The following is a 20,422-nucleotide window of genomic DNA, read 5'->3' as shown; positions in this document are numbered from 1 at the left end:
AACTAGCAGAGATTAAAGTAAGTGACACAAAGCACAACAAACTCTTGTTAAATACTAACAGAGGGCCCTGATGCTCCAATCAGATTGAGGGGGCGGGGCACACCAACAATAGAACAAAACACGGCCAATCACTGCTCCCAACAGCAAGGCAATTAAATGAGTTGGTAATCAAACATTAAGGAAATGAAACATTATAAAAGGACAATCAGATTCAGTAAAACATAATGAAGTTAAAGCTACATTATGTAACTTTCTACTCTGAATTTGAACCTTGTTGCCTTAATTGACCATTTAAATAATCACTCAGTGTAATGAAAGGAGGAAGCAAAAAATGCATGCATGTTTTTACAATGTGACATGCTGTGAGCGTATTATTATTATTTTGTATGCTGACGGTTGATCCTCTCAAGCCCTATTTTATAATGTGTTGTAGATTAGGAAAATAGCCGATCTAGAAGCTGAGAACATATTGTAAATGTTCCAGTTCCACCTGTCATCAAAAACAGGAAGAAAGTGGCTGTCGATGTCCTGCACATGTATTTTTAACATGGTCTGTAGGCTACATGTAGTATAAGATGTCCTAGTTAAATATCTTTCTCTACATGGCAGTACTAGAGAGGAAAATAGGTGTTGGATAGAAAATATATTCAACACTCATGTCACAAGTTTAAACATGCATGTGTGAGATGTCTATTTGACCATGAGAGAATGACTTCATACAATGACTGCATATATCGCTGTGTGCAATTGATACCGTGATATTAAGGATGCTTAACCTTGTAAAGTCCAAATGTAGGGATGACCAGTACGTAGCTCAAGTTGTTGTTGTCACCTTTCAGAAGTTGTCGCAGGCCTAGGCAAAGTATTTTACAGTCTAAATCATTTGAATGCAAATGCTTCCCAATCCTATATACATGTTCCACTCCATCCATTCACACTATACTGTAGAAGTAGGCTATATGCACTCTACTTATCACACTAAAAGGATCAAATGCAAATTGGTGTGTCGATCCATTCAGCAATAGGGTTACACACCCTAACCCATTATCACCTGTCTGTTAACAATGGGACAGACATCTGTCGTATCTGGGAATCCATAATTATAGGCAATAGGCCATGTTCTTGTGCAAATGTATGTTAGGGCCTATCCTGTCTGTCTTAAAGTCTGCAGGCACTCTGTCTATACAAGACCTGCCTTTGCCATTCAAAAGCAGGGTGTCGAGATGGTTTGTTTACGGTTTACTGTCTGTTCCTGCTGCAATTTGTGTAACAATAGAATTGGTGTTGGCACATGGTTGATCAATGGGTCTTCAGAGGAACAGTGCACACGCCTACATTCTCACCTTAGTTTGAGAATCTGTACTTAATACCTGTACTCTGAGGGGAACGGGGGGTTAGTCAGTCGAGGCTGGTCAGTGGTCATGACTTGTGGCCAGCTGGCTCTGGCTCCTGTGTGAGCTTATGCTATGCTATGCTGCTGCGCTGTGGACTCTGAATAAACAACATCTGGGAACATCATCTCGTCTGTTTGCCGTTCACATTTATCTCCTGTATAGTATGAAATATACGACAAGTTGGAGCCTGAATACACGGTGTCGTTGGGGTGGATCATTCCATTCCAGGCACAACGAACCAGTGGACTTTTGGGGAGTTTTTGTGAACGGCGACGAAGAAGTTCCAGCGGACCCGACCGTGATCTTGTCCATACGCAGCGGGGATGATGACGACGACCACCGCGATGAGGAGTGTTGTGCAACGGGGACCGATACCAGCCGCCGGACAAGTGGGCAGCGGAGCGGTCGACGGGAGCAACAGCCACACGGCGGCCTTGGACATCACGTCGGCACGGGGACAGCAATCGCGGGCGGCGAGCGGGGAGACGCAGCACGGAGCAGCAGTGGCTTGATTGACCGACCTAAGCTGAGGGCCTTCACGGACCTGCGCGCACGGGGTCTGTGATGATGATGTTCAGCCTTTTCTCTTCATATTCCCATCTCTGATGTTTCAGAGTTGGGAGGGGGGAGAGAAGAGATGAGGACGAGGACAGCGAAAACAGCATTGTACTTTTTCTCACATTGATCCGTGCAGCAAAAATAACTCAAAACTTGCCCAAATAAACACAGCTCTTAACAACTAGCAGAGTTAAAGTGACTCCAAGCAGAACAAACTCTTGTTAAATACTATCAGAGGGCCCTGATGCTCCAATCAGATCGAGGGGGGGCGGGGCACACCAACAATATAACAAAACTGGCCAATCACTGCTCCCAACAACAAGGCAACTCAATGTCTTCTATCAAACATTATACAATGACGATCAGATTCAGTAAAACATAATAAAGTTAAACATGCATTATGTTACTTTCCTATTCTACCCTGAAATTGAACATTTAAATAATAAAATATCAATGAAAGGAAGAAGCAAAAATGCATGTTTTTAACTGTATAAATATCGGTAAATTACAGTTGTTGCAGAGCTGCACTTTTTCAGGGAGTTTGTTTCAGAACTCAATACTACGTTTTTATTCTAGGGTCATAGTAGTTTCAACATACATACTGTACATGTAGTTATCTGCATGTAGTTTTAACATTGTCTCTACATGTAGTTTAACATGCCCTGGTGAAATATCTTTCTGTATATGGCAGTAGGAAATTAGGCGTGGACAGAAAATCTATTCAACCATGTCACAAGTTTAAACATGTATGTGTGAGATGTCTATTTGACCATGAGAGAATTAATTTGTTCTAAATCATTTGAATGCAAATAAACGCTTTGTTTAAAAAAAACACATACAAACGAGACAAAGACATACTTTTGTATGTAAACATCTGTATCTAACAAGTTAGATACTTGGCCATATATGCCCATAGCCTACCACCAGACATAATGGCATCATTCATATTATTACTGGTATTGTACAGTAGCATCATGCCACACACAACTGACTCAATAGTCCACCATATTAAGAGTATTGGACAATCTGAAAAGACATGCTTTGTTTATAATAACAAAATTACACAATAGTAAATGTCACCAACACATACAGCACTCTGTTTTAGTCTCCTGATTTTTGTTTTGTTTGTTTGGCCAATTTAGAAAGAAATACATATTTGTAATGGATGGTGTGAGGGCATTCCACATTATGGTGTTCAGAACAGTAGAATGATAATAATTGTCCCATGCTTGTTCTAAATCCGGGTGCTGGCGTCATTCAGTATAGTTACCCAGCTATGAGGGTACTGAGTGGACTGTCCCCCTTTTTTGGGGGTAACAAAATTACTTAATTGCCTGGCCCTACAACAACCCACTCTGTGTCTGTCTGTCTGGCTTGTGATAACAATACACAGAGCCTTCAGGCCTAGCAGTCCATTGTCTCCCATTTAATGACAGAGCGTGGTCAGGCTTTGGAAGGAGGGAACCATACTGGCACAACACGGCTGCTGCTTGGAGTGGCTCACACTCACCCTGCTGGGAATGAATTGGCTTTTATACATTGTCATTTCAATAGTGGGATAATGGATCCTGTATCCTCCACTCCTTATTAAAGGGACAGGGGCACTCTGCACGCCAATGGGTGTGCGCGGGTGCACTCATACATGTCTGAGTGTGTTATTGTTTTAAGTCGGCCCTAGATTGCTGGCATGCTTCGGTTGTGTGTGTATCATCACTGTCGGGTGGGAACCTCATACGTCCTAAATTGTTAATTTTTCGGTTGTCGGTCTAATGACTGTCGGACCAATAATAGTGTCAAAACTAAAGCCTGTACCCTTCATCGTCCATCAAGAGTAACTGGTCAATCTGACAGACATCTTAATTCATACCAATTGTCAGATAACATATCAACTCACTTCATGTCCACAACTACTATTTTTCTGTCATAGTTTTACCATCATCACAGTGATGATTAAGGGATGTGTCACCATCCGTACACAGAACTGTGTGAAGCATTTCTTATTTTCCATTAGAGTTACTTAGTAAAATGGATGCACACAGTAACAATAAGACATATTCAATGTAGCAATAGTTCAAGTAAAAGGTGTGTGGTGTGTAAAATGAATACTCCTATCATGTTCCTTATAGTATAATTGTTTGGTATGAAGGATGTAAAATGAAGCAGTTCTTGTCACTGTATTGTTCACAGTACAAGATGTCCATACTGGAGGTGAAACACGTGTGTAGTGATGAGCTTCTTGTAATGAACACACATAAAGGCTCTGTAGCTGTCAAACCTTTATTTGAAAAAGAAGAAATTACGGACAGTGTTTTTTTTTACAGGTATGATATAGTAAATATGTTCAGGTTCAGGTTCAGGTTTATTTGTCATTTGTATAGATACAGAGTATACATACAATGAAATTTATTTTGCTCAGAGCACTCTCCGTCTTACATACACAGGACATAAACAAACATCTATAGTGCAAGAAAAGACAAAAAACAGTAAAAGAAAGTGCAAGTGAAGTGAAGTGCAATACAGTTCAAGGTCAGCTGTTCAGCAGCCTGACTGCCTGGGGGTAAAAACTGTTACTGAGACGGGTGGTACGAGATTTGATGCTCTGGTAGCGTTTTTTGGAGGGGAGTAGTTTGAACAGGGTATTTGCGGGGTGGCTGGTGTCTTCCATGATGTTATGGGCTTTTTTCATACAGCGAGTGGTGTAGATGTTATGGAGACTGGGTAATTCTGTAGTGCCGATGATTTTAGCTGCTGTTTTAATGGTCCTCTGCAACCTGTTGCAGTCCTGAGCGGTCGTGTTACCGTACCACACTGTGATACAGCCAGTTAAGACACTTTCAATTATACAGCGATAAAAGTTCACTAGTCCTTTTGTACTTAAGCCAAATTTTTTAAGGCGCCTCAGAAAGTACAGTCGCTGCTGCGCCTTCTTGAGGATGTACTCGTTGTTGAGTGACCATGTGAATGTGTCTGTGATATGTATGCCCAGGAATTTAAAGTTATCAACTATGTCGACAGATGACCCTTTGATGGAAATGGGGGTGTGGATGCCTTTGGACTTCCTAAAGTCTACAATGATTTCTTTGGTCTTATTGGTGTTAAGTGAGAGGTTGTTGTTATCGCACCATAGAGTTAGATCCTCTATCTCCCTCCTATAGGCCCTCTCATCACCGTCGGTTATTAGTCCGATCACTGTGGTATCATCCGCAAATTTAATTATGATGTTATTCTCGTATCTGGCGACACAATCAAACGTAAACAAGCTGTACAGCAGAGGACTGAGGCAGCAGCCTTGGGGCGCACCGGTTCTGGTGAGAATTGTGGATGAGCTTCTCTCTCCTATGCGAACACACTGGGGCCTACCCGTCAGAAAATCAAATAGCCAGTTACAGATGGAGCTGCCCACACCAAGTCCACTGAGTTTCAACACTAATTTAGATGGTACAATAGTGTTAAATGCGGAACTATAGTCTATGAACAGTAGTCTGACATAAGAGCTTTTCTTGTCTAGATGTACCAGGGCAGTGTGTAAAGCAAGAGAGATTGCATCATCCACAGATCTATTTGCACAGTAAGCAAACTGTAAAGGATCAATACTAGCAGGAATTATGCTCTTGATATAAGAGATAACCATTTTCTCCAGGCATTTCATGAGAACAGATGTCAAAGCAACAGGTCGATAATCATTGAGACAGGTAACAGGTTTTTTCTTGGCAATGGGTACAATTATTGTTTTTTTAAAACACAATGGCACCACACACAGTGACAGGGACAGGTTAAATATGTCTGTGTAAACCCATGACAGCTGGTTATAGCATGTCTTAAGGACACGAGAGGCTATCCCGTCTGGCCCTGCAGCTTTATGAGCATTAACTTTTTGAAACGCTTTACTCACAGACCTCTGCGTCACCTGCAGGTCCACCGCCTCCGGTGCGCTCTGCGCAGTGGCTGGGTCCGAGTTGTGAGCCTCGAAGCGGGCAAAAAAGTTATTCAGCTCGTCTGGTAAAGACGCGGAGGTGTCAGTGATATTACCTGACTTGGGTTTATAGCCCGTAACCGCCTGCAGTCCGCTCCACATTCGCCGCGAGTCACAGCCGCTGTAGTCGAGTTCTAATTTGACTCTGTACTGTCTCTTTGCGGCTTTGATAGCCTTTCTCAGTTCATATCTGGATCGCTTGTAGAGTTCCACATCCCCGGATTTGAAGGCGACGGTGCGCTCCCTCAGTTTGATGCGAATGTCACTGTTAATCCATGGCTTCTGGTTCGGATAGGAGCGAACTGTTACAATGCATTCTTTGAAGACAACATAGTAAATAATACAGATAATCTAAACAAATGATAAAACTTAGTGATTAAAATACACTATGATAATATGTTAGCCCAAGGACCACATGTCAACACACAGAGTTACAATTGCACCCCTAGTGCATGCATATGAATGCATATAATGAATTTGACAAATGTGGACAAACACTGATTCTCATGTTGTAATATCAGCAGGTCATTATACAAGTTGAAAACCTTGCATGCCTTCTTTGTGTGTCTTCATGTGTGTTTTTAGATTATCAATCAGTCTCACAAACTTTACAATCAAATGCTTTTTTCCCCTGCATGAGTCCTCATGTGTATGTTTAATTCTCCATTATGAGTGCAGCCCTTGCCACAAACTGTACATGTAATGGGTTTGTCCCCTGTGTGAGTCCTCATGTGTACTTTTAGATTACCCTCTTGACTACAGCCCTTGCCACAAACTGTACACGTAAAGGGCTTTTCCCTTGTATGAGTCCTCATGTGTATTTTTAATGTCACATTATTTCTACAGCCCTTGCCACAAACTGTACATGTAAAGGGGGTTTCCCCTGTATGAGTCCTCATGTGCGTTTTTAGATTACCAGTATGAATAAAGCCCTTTTTGCAAATTTTACACTCAAAGGGTTTTTCCCCTGTATGAGTCCTCATGTGTACATTTAAATCCCCATTATGAATACAGCCCTTGCCACAAACTGTACATGTAAAGGGCTTTTCCCCTGTGTGAGTCATCATGTGTACTTTTAATGCCCCATTATGAAAACAGCCCTTGCCACAGACTGTACACGTGAAGGGCTTTTCCCCTGTGTGAGTCATCATGTGTACTTTTAGATTACTCATTTGACTACATTCTTTGCCACAAACTGTACATGTAAAGGGTTTTTCCCCTGAATGAATCATTGCATGCTTCTTCAGATTTCCCTTTAGGCTAAACATTTTGCCACAATCTGCACAACTAAAACATTTCTTACCTGTGTGACTCCTCATGGAGTGACTTTCTTTTGGTGATTTGAGGTCATGGAGCAGCTTGTTGCTCAAAGACAAACTATTTCCTCCCATGTGTTGTGCATTGTGTGATTTCACTGTGTTTAAACTTGACTGGCCATCCATGGTCTCATCCCAATCATCACTGTATTCAGTGATGTCAGATTCAGAACAGTGTGAAAAGAGGAGCTGATCATCACTAGTTGGTTGTGATGTCCCACAGTCCTCTACATCAGCTTGTGTTTCCATGTGTTTAGTTGAGGTTCTGGCTACAGGTCCTGCTTGTATGTTTTCATCACCATCTTCGTGTTTCACTGATAGTAATGTCCCTGTTGATCCACCACCCTGAAGTAGCTCATCATGTTCCTCTTTAATCTTTAGAGAAACCAGAGACTCTGGTTCCTTTTTGATCAGACTGGAGGTTATCTCATGCTGTTCATCTTTAATCTGTAGAGACTCTGGATCCTCTTTGATCAGACTGGAGGTTTGCTCCTCCTGTTCATCTTTAATCTGTGGAGGCTCTGGATCCTCCTGGACCAGACAGTTGTCCTGCTGCTCAGTGAATACCTCCTCTTCACACACAAGGAGGTGCATGGAGTCTAGACAGAAGATAGAGAAGAGAAAAATATTGTTACATGTTTGAACATGACACTCTTGCTGTTATTTCCATATCTGTGCTAATGTTTGTTTTGATTCCAGTGTCACACAAATGATTGTTTCTTACCTCAACAATGCTTAACTTCTAAAACAAGCCTTTCCCTGTTCCTCAAATATATTTCTTCATTAGCTACAACCTATTGCTATCAGTTTAACCCTAACATGAATGGATTGAGTTCCAACTGTGTTCAAACATGTTCAAGCCTTTAACAGTTAACGTAGTAAAGGTTAACATAGTAAAGGTTTTACCAACCTGCTCTGTTTAGTTTGACGATTGGTTGTAAAACCATATCCAGTAGTCTGCGTTGGCGGTCAGTTTCTTGCTTGATGTGGAAAGCTTCATCCTCGTACTCTGTTAGAATTCTACCAACGACCCCAAATATCTCCTCAGCAGCAGCAGATAGTCTCTGGTTGACCAAGGACTTCAATGTTTGTAGTAAAGCCATAACTCTAAACCTGCCCAAATAAACTGATACTAGTTTTTTTAAGAACTAAAACTAAATGCTTCACCTATAGTGCAGAGAGGAGAAGTTCAGCTCTTAACAACTAGCAGAGATTAAAGTAAGTGACACAAAGCACAACAAACTCTTGTTAAATACTAACAGAGGGCCCTGATGCTCCAATCAGATTGAGGGGGCGGGGCACACCAACAATAGAACAAAACACGGCCAATCACTGCTCCCAACAGCAAGGCAATTAAATGAGTTGGTAATCAAACATTAAGGAAATGAAACATTATAAAAGGACAATCAGATTCAGTAAAACATAATGAAGTTAAAGCTACATTATGTAACTTTCTACTCTGAATTTGAACCTTGTTGCCTTAATTGACCATTTAAATAATCACTCAGTGTAATGAAAGGAGGAAGCAAAAAATGCATGCATGTTTTTACAATGTGACATGCTGTGAGCGTATTATTATTATTTTGTATGCCGACGGTTGATCCTCTCAAGGCCTATTTTATAATGTGTTGTAGATTAGGAAAATAGCCGATCTAGAAGCTGAGAACATATTGTAAATGTTCCAGTTCCATCTGTCATCAAAAACAGGAAGAAAGTGGCTGCTGATGTCCTGCACATGTAGTTTTAACATGGTCTGTAGGCTACATGTAGTTTAACATGTCCTAGTTAAATGTCTTTCTCTACATGGCAGTACTAGAGAGGAAAATAGGTGTGGGCAGAAAATCTATTCAACCCTGTCACGAGTTTAAACACGCATGTGTGATATGTCTATTTGACCATGAGAGAATGACTTCATACAATGACTGCATATATCCCTGTGTGCAATTGATACCGTGATCTTAAGGATGCTTAACCTTGTAAAGTCCAAATGTAGGGATGACCAGTAGCTCAAGTTGTTGTTGTCACCTTTCAGAAGTTGTCGCAGGCCTAGGCAAAGTATTTTACAGTCTAAATCATTTGAATGCAAATGCTTCCCAATCCTATATACATGTTCCACTCCATCCATTCACACTATACTGTAGGAGTAGGCTATATGCACTCTACTTATCATACTAAAAGGATCACATGCAAATTGGTTGGTCGATCCATTCAGCAATAGGGTTACACACCCTAACCATTATCACCTGTCCATTAACAATGGGAACGAAATTACTTAACTGAAGTATAGCACCATGCTTATTGTACAGGTACAGCCACACATCAACCATATCTACACACAACTGACTCAATAGTCCATCATATCAAGAGTAATTGGTCAATATGATCTTTCATGTAATAAAAATATATAGAATAATAAATGTCATCAACAAATAAAAAACTGTTTAAAAGAGAGAAATTTACATTTACCTCACCTTTTAGTCTCCTGATGGATTTTTGTTTGTTTGTTTGTTTGGCCAATTTAGAAAGAAAACAGTGTTGCATATTTAATGGATGGCGTGAGGGCATTCCACATTCTTGTGTTCAGAGCATTGGAATGATAATTGCCTCGTGTTTGTTCTAAATTCGGGTGGTATGAGCAGGGGTGGACTGGCCACAGGACGTACCAGGCATAGGCCCGGTGGTCTGGGCCAAATGTTTAATTAGTTGACTGTTGATTGTGTATCATTTATGTTGTAATGTAAACGTGGTGCTGTTTAAGGGCTTGTATTTCAAAGTATTTGTATGGACCTCGACCCGAAAAGTCAAAAGGAACTACAGATGTAAATTAGCTTATGACTAACTGTATTGTTTACAGTAGGCCTACAAGTTGAAGGTGAAGCATATGTGTTGTGATGAGTTTTCTGTAATGAACACACAAAGGATGTGTAGCTGTCAACCCTTTATTAAAGAAGAAATTACGGACAGTCTTTTTTACAGAGTAAATATTTTCAGACAACATAATACAGAGAATCTAAACACAATATGATGATATGTTAGTCCAAACAACACGTCAACACAGAGACAAGTTACAATTGCACCACTAGTCTGTGGATATGTGACATTTTAATTGCTGAAGAATGTGGGAAAACACTGCTTCTCATATATCAATATCGACGGGTCATTATGCAAGTTGAAAATTGATTAAAACAATTGATGTGTCCATCATGTTTAATGTATCTAGCTGGACTAAACTGAATAATTTACATTAAGTGTCAACATAATGACTTATTTCAAGAAAAGCAAACACTCATCATTTAACAGCTTTTTCCTCTTTATGACACATCTCCATGTGTGTTTTTAGATGGCAATTCTGACTAAAGCCTTTTTCACAAACTGTACACGTAAATGGTTTTCATAACCCATTTATTCTAACACGGTAGATAAAGTTGGAATTCCCGTATCCTACGACTAGATGCACTGGTATTGTACAGTAAAAATTAAATATAAAAACATGTTTCATTCATACCAATTGTCAGATAACATATCAACTCACGTCCACAACTACTATTATTTTGTCATAGTTTTAACCATCATCAGTATGACTAAGGGATGTGTCACCACCCTTACACACACATGTTAGAACATGAAGCATTTCTTATTATACGCTAGATCTACATGTGGTCACAGGTTAAGTACAATGGACAGTATGCACTCGGTAACATTAGGACTTACTCATGTCATGTTCAATGTAGAAATTTCAGGTAAAATATGTGTAGACTGTTTAATTTAATTAATACTCCTATCATGTTCCTTATAGTATAATTGTTTGGTATGAAGGATATAAAATGAAGCAGTTCTTGTCACTGTATTGTTCACAGTACAAGGCGTCCATACTTAAGGGAGGTGACACACATGTGATGTGATTAGCTTCTAACAATGATCTTTAGCTGTCAACCCTTTATTAGAAAAATAAGAATTTACAGACAGTTTTCTTACAGGTATGACATAGTACATATTTGCTGTTAGTGTTACAATGCATTCTATGAAGACAACTATTATATAAAGAAAATCTAAACAAATTATACCACTAAGTGATTAAAATATACTAGGTACAATTGCACCACTAGTGTATGAATATTAATGAATATGACATTTTAATCCCAAGCAATAAAATAAACACAATATTTTTTGGCGTCTTCAAATTCCTGCCCTCACTTTTATTTTCAATATATACATTTCTCAGCCAATCATCACTATGGGGTGATCAGCCAATCACAAGCCAAAAGGAGGGGATAGCACCTCTCTCATTAGCACTCATCATTTACAGCTTTTTCCTCTTTGTGTGTCTTCATGTGTGTTTCTAGATTACCAGTCTGAGTAAAGCCCTTTTTGCAAATTTTACACTCAAAGGGTTTTTCCCCCGTATGAGTCCTCATGTGTACTTTTAACTCCCCAGTGTGACGGCAGCCCTTGCCACAAACTGTACACATAAAGGGTTTTTCCCCTGCATGAGTCATCATGTGTACTTTTAATGCCCCATTATGAATACAGCCCTTGCCACAAACTGTACACACAAAGGGCTTTTCTCCTGTATGAGTCCTCATGTGTAATTTTAATGCCCCATTATGAATACAGCCCTTGCCACAAACTGTACACATAAAGGGCTTTTCCCCTGTGTGAGTCATCATGTGTACTTTCAATGCCCCATTATGAAAACAGCCCTTGCCACAAACTGTACACGTAAAGGGCTTTTCCCCTGTGTGAGTCATCATGTGTACTTTTAGATTACTCATTTGACTACATTCTTTGCCACAAATTGTACACGTAAAGGGCTTTTCTCCTGTATGAGTCCTCATGTGTGTTTTTAGATTACCAGTATGAATAAAGCCCTTTTTGCAAATTTTACACTCAAAGGGTTTTTCCCCTGTATGAGTCATCATGTGTAATTTGAATGTGCTGTTATGAATACAGCCCTTGCCACAAACTGTACATGTAAAGGGTTTTTCCCCTGAATGAATCATTGCATGCTTCTTCAGATTTCCCTTTAGGCTAAACATTTTGCCACAATCTGCACAACTAAAACATTTCTTACCTGTGTGACTCCTCATGGAGTGACTTTCTTTTGGTGATTTGAGGTCTTGGAGCAGCTTGTTGTCACTGTATTGTTCACAGTACAAGGCGTCCATACTTAAGGGAGGTGACACACATGTGATGTGATTAGCTTCTAACAATGATCTTTAGCTGTCAACCCTTTATTAGAAAAATAAGAATTTACAGACAGTTTTCTTACAGGTATGACATAGTACATATTTGCTGTTAGTGTTACAATGCATTCTATGAAGACAACTATTATATAAAGAAAATCTAAACAAATTATACAACTAAGTGATTAAAATATACTAGGTACAATTGCACCACTAGTGTATGAATATTAATGAATATGACATTTTAATCCCAAGCAATAAAATAAACACAATATTTTTTGGCGTCTTCAAATTCCTGCCCTCACTTTTATTTTCAATATATACATTTCTCAGCCAATCATCACTATGGGGTGATCAGCCAATCACAAGCCAAAAGGAGGGGATAGCACCTCTCTCATTAGCACTCATCATTTACAGCTTTTTCCTCTTTGTGTGTCTTCATGTGTGTTTCTAGATTACCAGTCTGAGTAAAGCCCTTTTTGCAAATTTTACACTCAAAGGGTTTTTCCCCCGTATGAGTCCTCATGTGTACTTTTAACTCCCCAGTGTGACGGCAGCCCTTGCCACAAACTGTACACATAAAGGGTTTTTCCCCTGCATGAGTCATCATGTGTACTTTTAATGCCCCATTATGAATACAGCCCTTGCCACAAACTGTACACACAAAGGGCTTTTCTCCTGTATGAGTCCTCATGTGTAATTTTAATGCCCCATTATGAATACAGCCCTTGCCACAAACTGTACACATAAAGGGCTTTTCCCCTGTGTGAGTCATCATGTGTACTTTCAATGCCCCATTATGAAAACAGCCCTTGCCACAAACTGTACACGTAAAGGGCTTTTCCCCTGTGTGAGTCATCATGTGTACTTTTAGATTACTCATTTGACTACATTCTTTGCCACAAATTGTACACGTAAAGGGCTTTTCTCCTGTATGAGTCCTCATGTGTGTTTTTTGATTACCAGTATGAATAAAGCCCTTTTTGCAAATTTTACACTCAAAGGGTTTTTCCCCTGTATGAGTCATCATGTGTAATTTGAATGTGCTGTTATGAATACAGCCCTTGCCACAAACTGTACATGTAAAGGGTTTTTCCCCTGAATGAATCATTGCATGCTTCTTCAGATTTCCCTTTAGGCTGCTTCTCATATATCAATATCGACGGGTCATTATGCAAGTTGAAAATTGATTAAAACAATTGATGTATAGTCCATCATGTTTAATGTATCTAGCTGGACTAAACTGAATAATTTACATTAAGTGTCAACATAATGACTTATTTCAAGAAAAGCAAACACTCATCATTTAACAGCTTTTTCCTCTTTATGACACATCTCCATGTGTGTTTTTAGATGGCAATTCTGACTAAAGCCTTTTTCACAAACTGTACACGTAAATGGTTTTCATAACCCATTTATTCTAACACGGTAGATAAAGTTGGAATTCCCGTATCCTACGACTAGATGCACTGGTATTGTACAGTAAAAATAAAATATAAAAACATGTTTCATTCATACCAATTGTCAGATAACATATCAACTCACGTCCACAACTACTATTATTTTGTCATAGTTTTAACCATCATCAGTATGACTAAGGGATGTGTCACCACCCTTACACACACATGTTAGAACATGAAGCATTTCTTATTATACGCTAGATCTACATGTGGTCACAGGTTAAGTACAATGGACAGTATGCACTCGGTAACATTAGGACTTACTCATGTCATGTTCAATGTAGAAATTTCAGGTAAAATATGTGTAGACTGTTTAATTTAATTAATACTCCTATCATGTTCCTTATAGTATAATTGTTTGGTATGAAGGATATAAAATGAAGCAGTTCTTGTCACTGTATTGTTCACAGTACAAGGCGTCCATACTTAAGGGAGGTGACACACATGTGATGTGATTAGCTTCTAACAATGATCTTTAGCTGTCAACCCTTTATTAGAAAAATAAGAATTTACAGACAGTTTTCTTACAGGTATGACATAGTACATATTTGCTGTTAGTGTTACAATGCATTCTATGAAGACAACTATTATATAAAGAAAATCTAAACAAATTATACAACTAAGTGATTAAAATATACTAGGTACAATTGCACCACTAGTGTATGAATATTAATGAATATGACATTTTAATCCCAAGCAATAAAATAAACACAATATTTTTTGGCGTCTTCAAATTCCTGCCCTCACTTTTATTTTCAATATATACATTTCTCAGCCAATCATCACTATGGGGTGATCAGCCAATCACAAGCCAAAAGGAGGGGATAGCACCTCTCTCATTAGCACTCATCATTTACAGCTTTTTCCTCTTTGTGTGTCTTCATGTGTGTTTCTAGATTACCAGTCTGAGTAAAGCCCTTTTTGCAAATTTTACACTCAAAGGGTTTTTCCCCCGTATGAGTCCTCATGTGTACTTTTAACTCCCCAGTGTGACGGCAGCCCTTGCCACAAACTGTACACATAAAGGGTTTTTCCCCTGCATGAGTCATCATGTGTACTTTTAATGCCCCATTATGAATACAGCCCTTGCCACAAACTGTACACACAAAGGGCTTTTCTCCTGTATGAGTCCTCATGTGTAATTTTAATGCCCCATTATGAATACAGCCCTTGCCACAAACTGTACACATAAAGGGCTTTTCCCCTGTGTGAGTCATCATGTGTACTTTCAATGCCCCATTATGAAAACAGCCCTTGCCACAAACTGTACACGTAAAGGGCTTTTCCCCTGTGTGAGTCATCATGTGTACTTTTAGATTACTCATTTGACTACATTCTTTGCCACAAATTGTACACGTAAAGGGCTTTTCTCCTGTATGAGTCCTCATGTGTGTTTTTAGATTACCAGTATGAATAAAGCCCTTTTTGCAAATTTTACACTCAAAGGGTTTTTCCCCTGTATGAGTCATCATGTGTAATTTGAATGTGCTGTTATGAATACAGCCCTTGCCACAAACTGTACATGTAAAGGGTTTTTCCCCTGAATGAATCATTGCATGCTTCTTCAGATTTCCCTTTAGGCTGCTTCTCATATATCAATATCGACGGGTCATTATGCAAGTTGAAAATTGATTAAAACAATTGATGTATAGTCCATCATGTTTAATGTATCTAGCTGGACTAAACTGAATAATTTACATTAAGTGTCAACATAATGACTTATTTCAAGAAAAGCAAACACTCATCATTTAACAGCTTTTTCCTCTTTATGACACATCTCCATGTGTGTTTTTAGATGGCAATTCTGACTAAAGCCTTTTTCACAAACTGTACACGTAAATGGTTTTCATAACCCATTTATTCTAACACGGTAGATAAAGTTGGAATTCCCGTATCCTACGACTAGATGCACTGGTATTGTACAGTAAAAATAAAATATAAAAACATGTTTCATTCATACCAATTGTCAGATAACATATCAACTCACGTCCACAACTACTATTATTTTGTCATAGTTTTAACCATCATCAGTATGACTAAGGGATGTGTCACCACCCTTACACACACATGTTAGAACATGAAGCATTTCTTATTATACGCTAGATCTACATGTGGTCACAGGTTAAGTACAATGGACAGTATGCACTCGGTAACATTAGGACTTACTCATGTCATGTTCAATGTAGAAATTTCAGGTAAAATATGTGTAGACTGTTTAATTTAATTAATACTCCTATCATGTTCCTTATAGTATAATTGTTTGGTATGAAGGATATAAAATGAAGCAGTTCTTGTCACTGTATTGTTCACAGTACAAGGCGTCCATACTTAAGGGAGGTGACACACATGTGATGTGATTAGCTTCTAACAATGATCTTTAGCTGTCAACCCTTTATTAGAAAAATAAGAATTTACAGACAGTTTTCTTACAGGTATGACATAGTACATATTTGCTGTTAGTGTTACAATGCATTCTATGAAGACAACTATTATATAAAGAAAATCTAAACAAATTATACAACTAAGTGATTAAAATATACTAGGTACAATTGCACCACTAGTGTATGAATATTAATGAATATGACATTTTAATCCCAAGCAATAAAATAAACACAATATTTTTTGGCGTCTTCAAATTCCTGCCCTCACTTTTATTTTCAATATATACATTTCTCAGCCAATCATCACTATGGGGTGATCAGCCAATCACAAGCCAAAAGGAGGGGATAGCACCTCTCTCATTAGCACTCATCATTTACAGCTTTTTCCTCTTTGTGTGTCTTCATGTGTGTTTCTAGATTACCAGTCTGAGTAAAGCCCTTTTTGCAAATTTTACACTCAAAGGGTTTTTCCCCCGTATGAGTCCTCATGTGTACTTTTAACTCCCCAGTGTGACGGCAGCCCTTGCCACAAACTGTACACATAAAGGGTTTTTCCCCTGCATGAGTCATCATGTGTACTTTTAATGCCCCATTATGAATACAGCCCTTGCCACAAACTGTACACACAAAGGGCTTTTCTCCTGTATGAGTCCTCATGTGTAATTTTAATGCCCCATTATGAATACAGCCCTTGCCACAAACTGTACACATAAAGGGCTTTTCCCCTGTGTGAGTCATCATGTGTACTTTCAATGCCCCATTATGAAAACAGCCCTTGCCACAAACTGTACACGTAAAGGGCTTTTCCCCTGTGTGAGTCATCATGTGTACTTTTAGATTACTCATTTGACTACATTCTTTGCCACAAATTGTACACGTAAAGGGCTTTTCTCCTGTATGAGTCCTCATGTGTGTTTTTAGATTACCAGTATGAATAAAGCCCTTTTTGCAAATTTTACACTCAAAGGGTTTTTCCCCTGTATGAGTCATCATGTGTAATTTGAATGTGCTGTTATGAATACAGCCCTTGCCACAAACTGTACATGTAAAGGGTTTTTCCCCTGAATGAATCATTGCATGCTTCTTCAGATTTCCCTTTAGGCTGCTTCTCATATATCAATATCGACGGGTCATTATGCAAGTTGAAAATTGATTAAAACAATTGATGTATAGTCCATCATGTTTAATGTATCTAGCTGGACTAAACTGAATAATTTACATTAAGTGTCAACATAATGACTTATTTCAAGAAAAGCAAACACTCATCATTTAACAGCTTTTTCCTCTTTATGACACATCTCCATGTGTGTTTTTAGATGGCAATTCTGACTAAAGCCTTTTTCACAAACTGTACACGTAAATGGTTTTCATAACCCATTTATTCTAACACGGTAGATAAAGTTGGAATTCCCGTATCCTACGACTAGATGCACTGGTATTGTACAGTAAAAATAAAATATAAAAACATGTTTCATTCATACCAATTGTCAGATAACATATCAACTCACGTCCACAACTACTATTATTTTGTCATAGTTTTAACCATCATCAGTATGACTAAGGGATGTGTCACCACCCTTACACACACATGTTAGAACATGAAGCATTTCTTATTATACGCTAGATCTACATGTGGTCACAGGTTAAGTACAATGGACAGTATGCACTCGGTAACATTAGGACTTACTCATGTCATGTTCAATGTAGAAATTTCAGGTAAAATATGTGTAGACTGTTTAATTTAATTAATACTCCTATCATGTTCCTTATAGTATAATTGTTTGGTATGAAGGATATAAAATGAAGCAGTTCTTGTCACTGTATTGTTCACAGTACAAGGCGTCCATACTTAAGGGAGGTGACACACATGTGATGTGATTAGCTTCTAACAATGATCTTTAGCTGTCAACCCTTTATTAGAAAAATAAGAATTTACAGACAGTTTTCTTACAGGTATGACATAGTACATATTTGCTGTTAGTGTTACAATGCATTCTATGAAGACAACTATTATATAAAGAAAATCTAAACAAATTATACAACTAAGTGATTAAAATATACTAGGTACAATTGCACCACTAGTGTATGAATATTAATGAATATGACATTTTAATCCCAAGCAATAAAATAAACACAATATTTTTTGGCGTCTTCAAATTCCTGCCCTCACTTTTATTTTCAATATATACATTTCTCAGCCAATCATCACTATGGGGTGATCAGCCAATCACAAGCCAAAAGGAGGGGATAGCACCTCTCTCATTAGCACTCATCATTTACAGCTTTTTCCTCTTTGTGTGTCTTCATGTGTGTTTCTAGATTACCAGTCTGAGTAAAGCCCTTTTTGCAAATTTTACACTCAAAGGGTTTTTCCCCCGTATGAGTCCTCATGTGTACTTTTAACTCCCCAGTGTGACGGCAGCCCTTGCCACAAACTGTACACATAAAGGGTTTTTCCCCTGCATGAGTCATCATGTGTACTTTTAATGCCCCATTATGAATACAGCCCTTGCCACAAACTGTACACACAAAGGGCTTTTCTCCTGTATGAGTCCTCATGTGTAATTTTAATGCCCCATTATGAATACAGCCCTTGCCACAAACTGTACACATAAAGGGCTTTTCCCCTGTGTGAGTCATCATGTGTACTTTCAATGCCCCATTATGAAAACAGCCCTTGCCACAAACTGTACACGTAAAGGGCTTTTCCCCTGTGTGAGTCATCATGTGTACTTTTAGATTACTCATTTGACTACATTCTTTGCCACAAATTGTACACGTAAAGGGCTTTTCTCCTGTATGAGTCCTCATGTGTGTTTTTAGATTACCAGTATGAATAAAGCCCTTTTTGCAAATTTTACACTCAAAGGGTTTTTCCCCTGTATGAGTCATCATGTGTAATTTGAATGTGCTGTTATGAATACAGCCCTTGCCACAAACTGTACATGTAAAGGGTTTTTCCCCTGAATGAATCATTGCATGCTTCTTCAGATTTCCCTTTAGGCTGCTTCTCATATATCAATATCGACGGGTCATTATGCAAGTTGAAAATTGATTAAAACAATTGATGTATAGTCCATCATGTTTAATGTATCTAGCTGGACTAAACTGAATAATTTACATTAAGTGTCAACATAATGACTTATTTCAAGAAAAGCAAACACTCATCATTTAACAGCTTTTTCCTCTTTATGACACATCTCCATGTGTGTTTTTAGATGGCAATTCTGACTAAAGCCTTTTTCACAAACTGTACACGTAAATGGTTTTCATAACCCATTTATTCTAACACGGTAGATAAAGTTGGAATTCCCGTATCCTACGACTAGATGCACTGGTATTGTACAGTAAAAATAAAATATAAAAACATGTTTCATTCATACCAATTGTCAGATAACATATCAACTCACGTCCACAACTACTATTATTTTGTCATAGTTTTAACCATCATCAGTATGACTAAGGGATGTGTCACCACCCTTACACACACATGTTAGAACATGAAGCATTTCTTATTATACGCTAGATCTACATGTGGTCACAGGTTAAGTACAATGGACAGTATGCACTCGGTAACATTAGGACTTACTCATGTCATGTTCAATGTAGAAATTTCAGGTAAAATATGTGTAGACTGTTTAATTTAATTAATACTCCTATCATGTTCCTTATAGTATAATTGTTTGGTATGAAGGATATAAAATGAAGCAGTTCTTGTCACTGTATTGTTCACAGTACAAGGCGTCCATACTTAAGGGAGGTGACACACATGTGATGTGATTAGCTTCTAACAATGATCTTTAGCTGTCAACCCTTTATTAGAAAAATAAGAATTTACAGACAGTTTTCTTACAGGTATGACATAGTACATATTTGCTGTTAGTGTTACAATGCATTCTATGAAGACAACTATTATATAAAGAAAATCTAAACAAATTATACAACTAAGTGATTAAAATATACTAGGTACAATTGCACCACTAGTGTATGAATATTAATGAATATGACATTTTAATCCCAAGCAATAAAATAAACACAATATTTTTTGGCGTCTTCAAATTCCTGCCCTCACTTTTATTTTCAATATATACATTTCTCAGCCAATCATCACTATGGGGTGATCAGCCAATCACAAGCCAAAAGGAGGGGATAGCACC

At 38.3% G+C, this 20,422-nt stretch overlaps 1 protein-coding gene across 1 annotated transcript in view; it reads right to left on the bottom strand.

The window, feature by feature from the left end:
- Positions 1 to 1,968: 1,968 nt before the first annotated feature.
- The window catches only part of LOC310874102 (uncharacterized protein), a gene marked incomplete at both ends in the record, with an annotated part of 93,874 nt that continues 75,420 nt past the window's right edge, over positions 1,969 to 20,422 (bottom strand). Inside the window, 2 exons of the mRNA XM_083786777.1 lie at positions 1,969 to 1,996; positions 5,849 to 6,276. Of these exons, the coding sequence (XP_083642903.1) occupies positions 1,969 to 1,996; positions 5,849 to 6,276 (456 nt within the window). The remainder of the gene's footprint in view (positions 1,997 to 5,848; positions 6,277 to 20,422) is intronic.

The sequence above is a fragment of the Protomyctophum parallelum genome, assembly GCF_964188405.1.
Source record: "Protomyctophum parallelum genome assembly, chromosome: 17".
NCBI classification, from domain to species: Eukaryota; Metazoa; Chordata; class Actinopteri; order Myctophiformes; family Myctophidae; genus Protomyctophum; species Protomyctophum parallelum.
Note: the sequence above shows the minus strand (reverse complement) of the source record. Positions and strands in the feature narration are given on the sequence as shown.